The sequence below is a fragment of the Octopus bimaculoides genome, chromosome 18 (assembly GCF_046866305.1).
Source record: "Octopus bimaculoides isolate indiv1 chromosome 18, ASM4686630v1, whole genome shotgun sequence".
Taxonomy (NCBI): domain Eukaryota; kingdom Metazoa; phylum Mollusca; class Cephalopoda; order Octopoda; family Octopodidae; genus Octopus; species Octopus bimaculoides.
The window spans coordinates 42,950,330-42,966,213 of record NC_142945.1 but is presented as its reverse complement, the minus strand read 5'-3'; the positions used below and the strand labels follow the sequence as shown (position 1 = coordinate 42,966,213).

Below are 15,884 nucleotides of genomic sequence, written 5' to 3'. Positions count from 1 at the left end.
GCACAGCCTATCTTTATCTTTTACTTTATTCAGCCATTCAACCGTGGCCATGCTGGGACAGTGTTTTGCAGGGTTTTAGTTTCATATTTAATGCATATACATACATGCATACAAGATAGTATCGAAAGGTTCTCGGACTAGTTATGTTTGATAAAAAAAAAAAAGAACTTATTTACCTAAGTTTTAACATCATCTCCTTCGAAATAGTCACCTTGCAAAGCAATACACCAGTCCCAGTGTTCTTTCCACTTCTGGAATCTGGCCTGGAAGTCATTTTCCCTATGCAAGTCAAGGAACTTCAGTGATTCACTCTGGATCTTAACAACGATGCTAAAATGGCAACCTTTGAGCCGCATTTTCGTCTTGGGGAAGAGATGAAAGTCCACAGGCACTAAATCTGGTGGAAAGGGTGGGTGCGGAAGCTTTACTCTTTACTCTTTTACTTACTTGTTTCAGTCATTTGACTGTGGCCATGCTGGAGCACCGCCTTTAGTCGAGCAAATCGACCCCAAGGCTTATTCTTTGTAAGCCAAGTACTTATTCTTTCGGTCTATTTTGCCGAACCGCTAAGTTACAGGGACTTAAACACACCAGCATCAGTTGTCAAGGGATGTTGGGGGGGGGGGGACAAACACAGATACACAACATACACATACACACACATACATATATGTATATATATATATATATATATATATATATATATACACACGACGGGCTTCTTTCAGTTTCTGTCTACCAAATCCACTCACAAGGCTTTGGTTGGCCCGAGGCTATAGTAGAAGACACTTGCCCAAGATGCCACACAGTGGGACTCAACCTGGAACCATGTAGTTGGTAAGCAAGCTACTTACCACACAGCCACTCCTACACGTTTTTGGTGAGAAACTCACAAGTGGGGAGAGTTTGTTGACAGGGTGCATTGTCATCATGATGAATTTAATTTTACGTGCTCCCCAGATCCAGTCGCTTTCACTGAACAACCTCCCTCAAATGCTTCAACACATCACAGTAGAACCTTCGATTGATGGACTGATCCTGGGGGACAAATTCTGAATGCTTAATACCACATTTCTGAGGGTGACACTTATGGCAGATCTCCCAGGGATGTCCTTAGGCTTTTCAAGCACTTGTGCCACTCAAAACGTTGTATATGACCCATTGCCTCATCGTCGTAAGCTTGCCGAAGCATGCTCAATGTCTCTGTAGCAGACTTCCCAAGTTCAACACAAAATTTCACATTGACTCTCTGTTCCTGTCTATGACAAAATCACAGACTACAGCATACACATCACAAAAGCACAAATTTCACAATTTGCGACATACTACCCCATGAAAGTCACTGCTAGCTCTCACTGCACATGCAACTGTGTGCTGCCATTTGTTGGCAAGCTAAAAAACTAGATCAAGAACTTTTTGATACCACTTCATACACCCACACACATACTACATATTGTGTGATAAGGCTTCAGCATGTAGAATAGCACTCAGTCAGCTAAGAGAGTAAAGATGTTATGACAAAAAAAAAAAAAAAAAAAAATCACAAATCTTGTTAAATATAGCTATCCAGGCTTTTGTGGCCAAAACAGTAATTTATCATCATTTCTCAAAATGAGAACAAGACCGTTTGTCAGTTGGCTTTTTAAAGCAGATGACGTTTGAACAAGGAACGCTGATAAGGAAGACAAAAAGAAACACACAATGGAGATAACCAATGTTACATTGACCTAATGTCAAACAGACGTAAACAAGATATTAATGGTTTATCATGTGTCTGCTGGCCTATTTTTACATCCTGCAAAGATATATTTCTTAAAATGTTGACATATATACACACATACGTATTGGAATGCTGAATATTAATTAAAATTTTCACAGTTAAAAATCCTTACACCATAAAGTTATGTGGTCTCACATACCATGGAAGGTGGAACAGCTTATTGTTTAGTTGCGTTGTTTCACACTTAAATTTCTTTGTAAATATTCAGGTATTATATACACTCAACCGGTGTTGGTGTGTTTACATCCCCGTACCTTAGCAGTTAGCAAAAAGAGACCAATAAATAAGTACTGAGATCAATTCATCCAACTAAAAAAAATTCTCCGGGTTGGTACTTCAGTATGGCCACATCTAACATGATCTTCACGCCTGTCTTAACAAAAGCAATAGTAATGTTTGCTGGATAGAGGGCAACTGCAATAGCTGATCCCACTGCAGACTGCACCTGTAAAAAGCTAACTGGTACAGAAGGATATGAAAGACATAATACAAACCATAAACACCTTCATTATACTCGAATTTAAATGCTTCCAATATTCTGATAGACATACATAAAGTGATGACTCATGATAGTAGTTGAAATAATTCAGGAACAGAAATGTTATTTGTTATGCATCAGGTAGCTGGGACAATAGGTATAACTAGGGCACAACTTCATTCTATAGATGACTTGTGGTTAGGAGAAGACCTTGTCCTATAGAAAACTTGCTGATTACGAGATAACTGCATTGTACAGGGTGTCCACAAGGTCTGGGTACTTGGAGTAAATAAAATCATAACATAAACAATTAAATATAAGAAATATTAATTTCTTAAAGTACGTGTTAATCCTCGTGTACACAGACTTTGTGGACACCCTGTATAGAAGACTTATGGATTAGAAGATGGCTTAGTTTTATAGAAGACTTCTGGATTAGGAGTAATCTAATGCAATTCAAGGTATAACAGAAACATCATACTCTCTCTCTTTCACTCTTTTACTTGTTTCAGTCATTTGACTGAGGCCATGCTGGAGCACCGCCTTTAGTCGAGCAAATCGATCTCAGGACTTATTCTTTGTAAGCCTAGTACTTATTCTATCAGTCTCTTTTGCCCAACAGCTAAGTTATGGGGACGTAAACACACCAGCATCGGTTGTCAAGCGATGTTGGGGGGGGGGGGGGCAAACACAGACACACAAACACATACACACACATGTATATATACATATATACGATGGGCTTCTTTCAGTTTCCATCTACCAAATCCACTCACAAGGCTTTGGTCGGCCCGAGGCTACTGTACATGACACTTGCCCAAGGTGTCACGCAGTGGGAATGAACCCAGAACCATGTGGTTGGTAACCAAGCTACTTACCAAACAGCCACTTCTGCGCCTATATATATATATATATATACATACACACACACACACATACACACACATTCACATAAATTCTGCAACAACAAATAAAAACCGGTGTCAAAAAATTGTGTGTATACACACACACAAACATATATATATATATATATATATTATCATTATCATTTAAAATCCATGTTCGACGCTAGCATGTATATAAGATCTGCAATAGCATTAATAAAAAAAAAAAACAGTACGAGAAGAATTACTGTATTTATGCATTTGTGTGTCAACATACACATATATATACACATACACACATGCATGGCATGATAATCTCTTTAACCCCCATTTCTATGGTGTTGTAGATTAGACTAATCTGTAATTTGGGGTTAAACCCCCAATATTACTTAACTGCACCACTAAATACCTTTTAAAGCATTTAAACATGTTATAAACATTAATTAGGTTTTCACAGAATTGTCTCGTTAATTAAGGTCGTATGACATTCCATATTATGTGTAATACATAATTATATATTATGTCATTACACACATACACATATATTCACATACAGCCACTTATATACAAATCTACACACACACATGTATATACAGACCTGCATACACACATTTACAAATATGTAGATATATACAAATAGACACCTACATACACACAGAAATATATATATATATATATATATATATATATATATATAAACAGATCTAAATATACATATAAATAAATATATATATATATATATATATATATATATAAACAGATCTAAATATACATATAAATAAATATATATATATATATATATATATATATATATATATATATATATATAGAGAGAGAGAGAGAGAGAGAGAGAGAGAGAAAGAGAGACATATAGTCTTTTACTTGTTTCAGTCATTTGACTGTGGTCATGCTGGAGCACGGTCTTTAGTCGAGTAAATTGACCCCAGGACTTATTCTTTGTAAGCCTAGTACTTATTCTATTGGTCTCTTTTGCCGAACCGCTAACTTACGGGGATGTAAACACACCACCGTCGGTTGTCAAGCGATGTTGGGGGGACAAACACAGACACAGAAGCACACTCACACACATACATATATACGACGGGCTTCTTTCAGTTTCCGTCTACCAAATCCACTCACAAGGCTTTGGTCGGCCCGACACTATAGTAAAAGACACTTGCCCAAGGTGCCATGCAGTGGAACTGAACCCGCAACCATGTGGTTCATATGCAAGCTACTTACCACGCAGCCACTCGAGCGCCTATGATATACACATTTTTTTTTTTTGCTAATATTTAGCAGAAGTAACAGAGTGACTCAAAGTCCAAGAGTTTCATGCACTGGCACTACACTAAGTGCCACCACACAAAACTCATGGACCTTGAGTCATTCAGTAACTTCTACTAAATATTAATAAAACTAAACATATACACATATTTTGAGTTCAATCTTTCATGTCTGCATTTATTTCTATATGTATAAATAATACAGAATGGGACAAGGACGCAAAACATCCAGACAGTTAGGTGATACAAGAAAGGGACAAAACATCCAGATAGACGATACAAAGAAAACACGGACAGGTCATTCGGAGTTTTCTCTCTTCAGTGGAGATCCAGAGTATCCTTGCAATTTCGGCTGGTTATTCTTGATATTGCTCCAATCTGGCCAGCCCCAAGGAAAAACTAAGCTAAGAGCATTAGATTCCTTGGAAGAAAGCAGCGAATGTATACAAAAATCAAGGACGGAAAAAAATGAACACTGTTACACAAATACAATAGAAATAATAAAACAGGACATCACAACAGATGTCTTCCGACTAAGGACGAATTAAATTAAGCTGGCGTTCATCATCATCATCGTTTAACATCCGCTTTCCATGCTAGCATGGGTTGGACGATTTGACTGAGGACTGGTGAAACCGGATGGCAACACCAGCGTTATGGACTATAAATGCACACCCACAGACATATATAGAAATACATAAAGATATACATCAACAAAACACACACATATATATACAGTTTATCTCCATACATACAGCAGTACATACAGTTACTGCACGGTACTGCATACCTATACGGTGTGCTGTGCCATGTGTCGATATATTTAGTTTAACTAACAGAAGCTAAGTAACTTAGTATAGTATTTTTAGAAAAGTCTAACAAGCAGCTATTAAACTGGTAGATCTTAATAGTTTACCACTGAAACAGTGGTGGTGCTCATGGAGGGCATGGTGGAAGATGTGGTGGTGATGGCATGGAAGTGGGGGAGATAGATAAGAAAATGCTGGGGGAAGCGGGGGGCGGGGCACAACCACCCACTTACCCCATTATTGTTTACAGTCAAGGTCATGGCAGGTCCCACATGGACTCAACCTAAAAGCACAGATATTAATGGAGAAGGAAATTATTAAAATAGATTTCATTCATGATGATGATGATGATGATGATAATGGTGTTGATAATGATGCTGACATCAATGATGATGATGATGTTGGTATCGATGAAGACGATGATGATGATGATGATGGTGCTTGGGACAGGTTGGAGACCAAACAGGAAAGTGCTTGAACCAACAAAAATAGCTTCGGTGTGGCTGCTGGATTTGCTAGAAATAGGTAGATTGGAAAATGAATAAGTCTAAACATAATTAGTAACAGCTCAGCTTGATCAGACAAACATCCATTATCCAAAACTGACCATCTACTTCATATAGTGTGTGTGTGAGTGTGAGTGTGTGTGAGTGTGAGTGTGTGTGAGTGTGAGTGTGTGTGTGTGTGTGATATAAACTGTAGATATGTCTGTGAGTTCCAAGCAAGAGAGACAGGAAGCAAATAAAGGATAGTCAATACTACTACTATAACTACTACTACTACTACTACTACTACTACTAACATGACAACTAAGACAAGACACAGGATTGGGTATGAATCATATTGGAAGTAAAAGATATCATAATCACAGCCACCATCACACTAACATGGTCGCCAAAACCACAAACACCACCACCACCATTACTTTTACATCCTGAGTTTTTTTTCTTTTTGTTTTTGTTTTCATGCTCCTATGGGTTGGGCAGAATATTTCACTGAAACAGTATATCACCAAAATGTGGCCTTTTGTCATCCTCTTCCTGGTATTCAACCTCTTGAGAACAGAGAGAACAGCCAGCATCACTTCCTAGTATGTCCACCATCCTCTCCTCTTATCAGCTATCATACAATGTCAAGACAAAGAGATTTTAACACACACCAACATCATCATCATTTAACACTTATTCTCCATGCTGGTGAGGAGTGGACTGTTTGACAGGAACTGGTTGAGCCAAAATATAGTACCAAGCGCCACTGTCTACTTTGGCATGGTTCTTAAGGATGGATGCCCTTCCTAATACCGATGACTATGCGAAGACCTGTTGGGGCAAGTGAGATCGAAACTGAACCAAATTCGATGACTGGCACCCGTGCCAGTGGAGTGCTGACAGCACCATCCGAGCAGGATCACTGCCAGAGCAGCAGTCTCGCTTCCGTGCCGGTGGCACGTAAAAAGCACCATTTGAGTGCGATTGTTTCCAGCTTCGCCTTACTGGCACTCGTGCTGGTGGCATGTGAACAAAACATTGGACTGACTCCTGTGCAGGTGGCACGTAAAAAAACATCATTTCAGCATGGCCGTTGCCAGTACCGTCGGACTGGCCCTCATGCCGGTGGCACGTAAAAAGCACCCACTACACTCTCGGAGTGGTTGGAGTTAGGAAGGGCATCCAGCTGTAGAAACTCTGCCAGATCAGATTGCAGTCTGGTGTAGCCATCTGGTTCGCCAGTCCCTAGTCAAATCGTTCAACCCATGCTAGCATGGAAAATGGACGTTAGATGATGATGATGATATACAGATGGACTGAATGCTCTTCATGTGGCAACTAACTTGAAAGATCATTAACAAAGGAAAGGAGATGAGAAGGGTGGAAAAGCTGGAATGGTGAGGAATGCTTTGACATAGTTTTTATGGCTGGGTGCCCTTCCTAACACTAACCACTTTACAGAGTGGACTGGATGCTCTTCATGAGGCACCAGCACTGGCAAGGTCTTTGGCATGGGTTTTATGACAGGAAGCTCTTCCTAACACCCACCACTTGTGTGTGTGTGTGTGTGTGTGTGTGTGTGTGTGCGTGCGTTCTATTTTTTTACTTGTTTCAGTCATTTAACTACAGCCATGCTGGAGCACCTAGGTGGCTATGTTGTCATATGTCAGCTATAATGCAACATGCATCTGGGCCTCATTACTCTATGTGTCCCTCCATTTTGTAAGAGAATACAGTACAAATTGAAGGGATTCTGGCTGCTACTGCTAGCAATTAGCAATGAACTGGCACAGTCATTAGAGTATCAGACAAAATACATCACTGTATTTGTTTCACCCCACTGCAACCTGAGTTCAAATCCTGCCAAGGTCAACTTTGCCTTTCTTCTTTTAAGAGTTGATAAATAAATGAATAAGTACCATTCCAGGGTGCGAAGTGGCAGACTTGTAAGAATATTGGATTAGATTCCTTGTGGTACTTATCCCAATTCTTTGGGTTCTGAGTTAAAATGCTGCTGTGGCCTACTTAGCTTGTAGACTTAACCCATTGTTAGTTTAACACTACCATCTGGATCTGGATTGGACATGTTCTCAGATAAGATTAGGAAAGCAATTGTATGGCAGCACTTAAGTGGAAGCCTGATGGGAAAAGAGCAACAGGACATCCTAAAAGCACATGGTGAAGAACCATTGACGAGGAAATGAAATTAGAAGGATAGAGAAGCTGGAATGAGATGAGAACAATGGCAGAAAACAGAGGTGGTTGGAGATATCGTGTTGTAGCCACATGAGCCTCAATGGCATGGGGAGAACTCACTTGAAAGACCATTAATAAAGGAAAGGAGATGGGAAGGGTGGAATGAGATCAGAACAGTGGCAGAAAACAGAGCTGGTTGGAGAGATCATGTTGCAGCCTTATGTGCCTCATGGTTTGGAGAGAACTAACTTAATCTATCAGTCTCATTTAGCAAACAATGAAGAGGATGTAAACAAACCAGCACCTGTTGCCCAGCTGTGCTGGGGGACAAAAACAAGTGCATACACACACACATGTATCAGGTGTGGTTCTAGGCACAGGCATGGCTGTGAGGTAAGAAGTTTGCTTCCCAACCACATGGCAACTTGGGCAAGTGTCTTCTACTATAGCCTTGTGAGTGGATTTGGGAGACAGATACTGAAAGGCGTTCATTGTGTGTGTGTGTGTGTGTGTGTGTGTGTGTGTGTGTCCCCTCATGTAAGTGTTCATCCCCTAATACTGACTGACAACTGGTGTTGGTGTGTTTACATCTTCATAGCTTAGTGGAGAAGTGCCAGGCTTAAAAAAAAATACTAAGAACTGGGATTGATTCATTCAACTAAAATTCTTCAAAATGGTGCCCCAGCATGGCCACAGTCTAATGACTGAAAAAAGTAAAGCATAAGAGATGCAGCAGTGGGATTTGAACTTAGAACATAAGCCAGACATGTTGACATGTGGTGGTGGTGGTGGGAGTAGAGTGAGATTAGATGTTTTCATGTGGTGGTGGTGTTAGAGAGAGGTCCCGATGATCCAGAAGTTGACCTCAGCAAGAGATGAAATGAGTGGCGGGGGAGGGGCGTCTATCGATGGCCTGGTGTTGTTTCTTTCCACCGAAAGAAACAAGCCCAAGAAATAAACCTTAGTAGATATAGAGAATAAAGAAATCACAGATAGCACAAAAAAAAAAAAAATTCTTAAGAAAATAATGAAGACGACTTAAAAATGCAAAGATTAACAAGAAGACCGGGGAGTAAGAATTTTATCTTCTGATGGCAGCGCAGAGAAGCGTGGGTGAGAACAAAGTATAGGATTCAGGGCAAAAATAGAACACACACACACACACACATATATATATTTATATGTGACATAACTAGTTTGATGCTTATCATCCCCACCAACACTGCAGCCCCACAAGTTTATAAAAACTATACTTTTCCAATGAAAATTTTGCAGACATATTTTTTCAGAGGATGTAGTTTACAATTAGGTCAATAAAAATTACTTAGAAAACAAAAAAAAAAAAAAAATGATAAATATGAATATACATATATATGTAAATTTTGGTGGCGTTTCGGACCACCTCCCTCAGGATAGGGCGGGGTGACTGACGCAAAACTGTACAGAAACATCTATTTATAATCTTTAATAGCATAATCGTAATCTTTCAGCCTGTAAAATGTACCTTTGCAAAATATTACTTTAAAAACATATGAATTTTCAAGACAGTTACAAGGAAATTTGGAAATTTTCTTAAAAGTGCATAAGAGGTGGAGCAACAAACTGTAGGTATATGTGAGTGAATGTACATATGTACTGTATATATATATATATATATATATATATATATATCAAAATAAGCAACACGGATTTTAAAGATGATTGCAGTACGCACGTTTCATGCTACTCCATTTATTTAAGTAATGCGAGCATTACATTAAATGCAATATGCAGAGCAATCTTCAGCTGCATTGGATTTGAAATGTTGCCACAATTATAATATGTCTATTCTACTGTAATTTTCTACATTTTCGTACAGCTGAAGATTGCTCTACATATATCTAAATCTAAACCTATATATATATATATATATATATATATATATATATATATATATTTTAAGTACCACATTTAATCTTTCGATTAAATCTATATTATTATTATATATATATCTATATATCTATATATATAAATATGCATATGTATATATGTGTGTGTGTGTGTGTGTACATTTATATATATATATATATATATAGTGATTGTGTGGTAAGAAGCTTGCTTCCCAACCACATGGTTCTGGTTTCAGTTCCACTGTATGACACCAAGTACAAGTGCCTTCTGCTATAGTCACAGGCCAACCAGAGCCTTGTGAGTGGATTTAGTAGACAGAAACTGAAAGAAGCCTGTGTGTTTGTGTGTATATATATGTGTGTGTGTGAGTGTCTTTGTATGTGTTTGTCCCCCAACCATTGCTTGAGAACCGATGTTGGTGTGTTTGGCAAAACAGACCGATAGAATAAGTACTAAGCTTAAGAAATAAGCCCTGGGGTCAACTTGTTCGACTAAAACCCTTCAAGGTGGTGCTCTAGCATGGCTGCAGTCAAATTACTGAAACTAGTAAAAGAATGATATATATATATATATATATATATATATATATATATATATATGTATATATATATATATATATATATATAAACATATACGCATAATATACACACACATGCATAAAGTGTGCTGTGCAATATGTATAACAAAAAACGTTTGATATATATCTTAAGTTTTGCATACAAAATCATAAAATATAATCACTGTACAAAAATACTCCTGGAAATGATAAAGAAATATGGTCTTAATTAGCAAATGCTGAGCAACCTCATAAGGATTAATGCTTTCAAGACTAGGCACAAAGCCTTATTTATTTTAGGTGGGAAGGGATGAGGCACAGTTAATTAAAATGACTCCAGTAATTGACTGCTACAGTATTTTATTGAGATTCATCTTCCTGAAATGGTAACAGTTACAGTCTGTGTTCAAAATCCACCTGGGAGTTTAAATACAAAATGCAACTGAATACCAAAAGGAACTCTGTCCCATGAATTTCCAACAAATAATAATCCTTTCTACTGACCCCAAAAGAATGAAAGGCAAAGTCAACCCCGGTGGCATTTGAACTCAGAACATGAAGATAGATGAAATACTACTGAGCATTTCATCCAGTGTGCTAACGATTCTGCCAGCTCCCCAACTAATAATAATGGTTTCTGTTACAAGCCTGAAATTTTAGGCCTATAGGTATACAAGGTGTGGAATTTGGGGAATTTAGGGGAAGGGGATAATTGATTACAACCACCCAAGTGCTCAACTGGTACTTATTTTTATTGACCGCGAAAGGGTGATAGGTAAAGCCGATGACATTGGCACAATTTGAACTCAGAATGTAAAGAGTCAGAAGAAATGCCAACAAAGCATTTTGTCTAGTATACTAATGATTCTGTGGAGGTGCAATGGCCCAGTGGTTAGGGCAGTGGACTCGCGGTCATGGGATCACGGTTTCGATTCCCAAACCGGCCGCTGTAAGTGTTTATTGACTGAAAACACCTAAAGCTCCGGCAGGGGATGGTGGCAAACCCTGCTGTACTCTTTCACCACAACTTTCTCTCATTCTTTCTTCCTGTTTTTGTTGTGCCTGTAATTTAAAGGGTGAGCCTTGTCACATTGTGTCACGCTGAATATCTCCGAGAACTACGTTAAGAGTACATGTGTCTGTGGTGTGCTCAGCCACTTGCACATTAATTTCATGAGCAGGCTGTTCCGTTGATCGGATCAACTGGAACCCTCGACATTGTAAGCGACAGAATGCCAACAACAACAACTAACGATTCTACCAGCTTGTAGCCATAATAATAATCCGTTCTACAATAGGCACAAGGCCTGAAATTTTGGCGAAGTGGGGTAGTCCATTACATCGACCCCAGTGTACAATTGGTACTCATTTCATCGACCCCGAAAGGATGAAAGGCAAAGTCGACCTCGGCGGAATTTGAAGTCAGAACATGAAAATGGACGGAATGCCGATAAGCATTTCGTCCGGTGGGCTAACAATTCTGCCAGCTCGCCACCTTAATAATAATGATGATGATAATGGTTTTAAATTTTAGCACAAGGCCAGCAATTTATTTTGGGTGTAGGGGTTAAGTCAAATACATTGACCCCAGTGCTCAGCTGATATTAATTTTATTGACACTGAAAGAAGGAGAGGCAAAGTTGACTGTGGTTGAATTTGAAATCAGTAAAGACTGACAACATGCCACTAAGCATTATGCCTGGCATGTGAAAGATTCTGTCAGCTCATTGACCTACTAATAATAATAATAACAAGAGCACTCAGAGAGCGCAAACCCCTGCCAAGGCAACATCAATGTTCTCTCAATGATTAGTCAGAGATGATTTTTAAAATGAGAATATCTGAAATAAACTCGACTGCTCTCATAAACGAGAATACTAAAAATGAAACTGACCGCTCTCAAAAATTAAGTGAAAAAACAGGAAAAATAATCCAGGATCCTTGTCCAGTAATAGATCAATGCCAAAATCTAATCAGTTCATGCCAGTCACAAGGCCAAGCATCCCTGAAAGTTTCATCTGAATCCACCCAGCAGTTCTTGAGATATTTTGTCCACGGACATACAAACACAACTAAAAACAATACCTCCGCCTTCGTAAAGACAGAGGTAATAATAATAATGATTTCTTTATTGACCACAAAGGGTCTCAACTGTGAAAAATGAATAAGACGGAAGATAGTGCCAACTATTGTTGGCGCCTTGGGGACAGTACAAGAAGGCATCATGAGGAATATAAAGGAAATGGGAAAAGAGTGAGTGTCCAGTAGAGATTTTGCAAAAGGTTTGCTTTCTTGGCACAGCCAGAATCATCAGAAAAAACAGATAGCATGGTACCGTAGGCTACAGGTAACAATCCTGCTATGCATGCAAGATTCCATAAATCCCAACAAAACCAAAGTTAAAATAATAATCCATTCTGGGTGAAATGCTTAGCGGTATTTCAAATGTCTTTACATTCTGAGTTCAAATTCCGCTGAGGTCGACTTTACCTTTCATCCTTTCGGGGTCGATAAATTTAGTGCCAGTTGCGTACTGAGGTCGATCTAATCGACTGGCTCGCTCCCCAAAAACTTCAGGCCTTGTGCCTAAAGTAGAAAAGAATAATCCTTTCTGTTAATTGCACTAGGCGTGAAATATGGAGGCGGGGGGATTCGACCCCAGTGTTTTCACAGGTATTTGATTTATTGACTCCAAAAGGATGAAAAGCAAGATCGACCTTAGCAGAATTTGATCTAAGAGCACCATTTTGCCCGGCGTGCTTATCAATCAGCCTGCTTACCGCCTTAATAATAATAATAATAATCTTTGCTACTCTAGGCACAAGGCCCAAAATTTCTGGGGAGTGGGGCCAGTCGATTAGATCGACTCCAGTACGCAACTGGTACTTAATTTAGCGACCCTGGAAGGATGAAAGGCAAAGTCGACCTCGACGGAATTTGAATTCAGAACGTTATGGCAGACGAAGTAACACTAAGCATTTCGCCCGGTGTGCTAGCGTTTCTGCCAGGAAACCCTTTCTATTATAGACACATGACCTGAAATTTGGGGGAAGCGGCTAGTCTGGTACTTATTTTATTGACCCCCACCCCTAAAGGATAAAAGGCTAAGTCGAACTGGACAGCCGGATGAAATGTCGCTAAGCATTTTTGTCCGGCGTACCACAAGAGCAGTGCAAATGAGTAGGACAAAACAAGAAAAAAAAAAAAAACAGGCATGTTTTTCACATCACATAAAAAGAAAGTGAAATCAATGTCAACAAAGACAGTCTTTGCCTACGCATCAGGGGTGAGGGGGCAATAACTCAGATATTTCGGGGGTACCCCTCATACCCACATAGCACCCTGATTACTCACGGGTATCACAGCTATAATTGCCGTCAATCAGTTTCTCTTGCCTTTCACCAATTGAGGAACGTATTCGTTTACTTGTTTCAATGGTTTGACTCCGGCCATGCTGGAGCACCACCTTTTTTTTTGGGGGGGGGGGGAGTTGTCTTTTTCTAATTATGGGATAGCTGTTTCTTGATGCTCCAATGTTTCATGGGAAAAGTAACGGGGTAACGATCTACTCCCTAGTGTATTACTGTGTTAAATAGAACGGAAATTACGATTGAGAGCGAGAGAGAAAGGTGAGAAAGAAAGACAGAAAGGGAAGGCAGGAAGAGAAAAAAGAAGGAAAAATGAAAGGAGGAGAAATGAAGAGAGTAGGGAAGAAGAAAAAGAAATGGAGAGAAAGAGAGAAAGAAAATAAGAAAATTTCTAAATTCAGTTTTTTTTTTCCCCACCTATTTCAAGGGACAGCTGCTATTCAAAGAGTCCGTTTTTTTCCAAATCACAAGACTTACCCCAAGATATTGTAGACAGACAAGTGAAAAGACGGAATATAACGGAAGCAACGAGAAACACTAAGGTGTGGGTTATAACGGGTGGGGAAAAAAAGGGGGTGGTGGAGAGCAACAGTAATAACGATTAATAGTTAATAATGATTAATAATAAAAAATAAACCGGAATCGGTATGAGGAAATGGTTTTGGCACACACGAGCGATTGAAAATAATTAATTACCCACACACACACATGTATGTATGTTTGTGAGAGAGAGAGAGGTTACTAATGAGTAGAAATGTGAATGTAGAAATAGAGATGTTCTCTACTGAAGAGAGAGAGAGAGAGAGAAAGAAAATGAGTGCATATATATATATATATATATACACACACACAAATATATATATAAATACATATACATATACACACACAAATATATAAATACATATACATACATATACGTATATATACATATATATACCATACATGTACATACACATATAGATACATATACGTATATATACATATATACCATACATGTACATACACATATATATACATATGTATATATAAATATATACATATACACAGACACACACACATATATATATATACACATATTTATACACACACACATATATAGTGTGAGAAAGAGAATTATTAATTACTAAAAGAAATTAATATAATTTCATTCTCAATTCATACGCGTCCCGCAAATGAGTTTCAAAAGCGACAATGTGTGAAGGGTGTAATGCAGAAGACAAAAGCGTCTACTGTCAATGCAAAGACTGGTTGTTGTTATTTTCTCGAACCCGGAAGAACTCTGAAAGAGAACAGCACTTACTGAGAAACAGAAAAGAATGAAGTTAACTGAAGCAAATATAATATATTTCCACCAATTCTACGTCTCACCACTTTTATAAACCATATATACATATATATATATATATGTTATATATCAAATATTTTTATTAGCTGTTCACCAACACTGAAATCAAAGTCCGAATCAGTCCGTCGGTCGATTTCTGGTTTTCCACAGCTAAAGTTAAGGTTTACCCTGTTATTATCCTAGCAGCACTATTTAGCGAATGCACATCTTATACACGCACACACACCCACACATACGCATTGCATATAAATGTTATAAATATATGAATAATAAAGACAGTACTAAAGGAAGGAAAGAGAAATGTTCTCTCTTCCATGTGAACTAACCAGTTGGTGTTGGTTTTATCGTTTGCGACGTCCTTGTAGGCTTCTAGTAATGAATCCCGGTTGGTAGAGAGATCTATCGCCATGTTTACTACTACAAAGGCATGAGGAGTGTGCGTGTGTTCAACGTCATTGATATGTGTGTACATAAAACATTGCAGATGATAGGAGTGTATTCGGTGTGTGAAACGTCACTGAAGTATGAGGTCACGTGTGCGTAAGTATAAACGTTAGAGAGGATAGGCTTTCATTGTTTGGATGTGAATTCGTACATTCAACACCGGTCTTTTCATCTGGCTTTCATAAATCTGGAATTTCCAGAAATACTGTGTAATATCATGCAGTATATCGTACCCTGCATTGAGGAAACATACCCAGTTTTTGAAGTTGCTTAATTTGCACACGATGTGTTAAAAATGGTTTTGTATTAAACATACCCTGCTTCAGAAGCTTATTAATTTGTACCTGCATCTGTGAAATA

At 38.6% G+C, this 15,884-nt stretch overlaps 1 protein-coding gene across 1 annotated transcript in view; it reads right to left on the bottom strand.

Moving 5' to 3' along the window:
• LOC106873897 (drebrin-like protein A) overlaps positions 1 to 15,567 on the bottom strand; it is a 45,367-nt gene extending 29,800 nt beyond the window's left edge. The window contains exon 1 of the mRNA XM_089366099.1: positions 15,407 to 15,567. Coding sequence (XP_089222225.1) covers positions 15,407 to 15,552 — 146 coding nt within the window. The 5' untranslated portion in view covers positions 15,553 to 15,567. The remainder of the gene's footprint in view (positions 1 to 15,406) is intronic.
• Between the last annotated feature and the right edge of the window lie 317 nt (positions 15,568 to 15,884).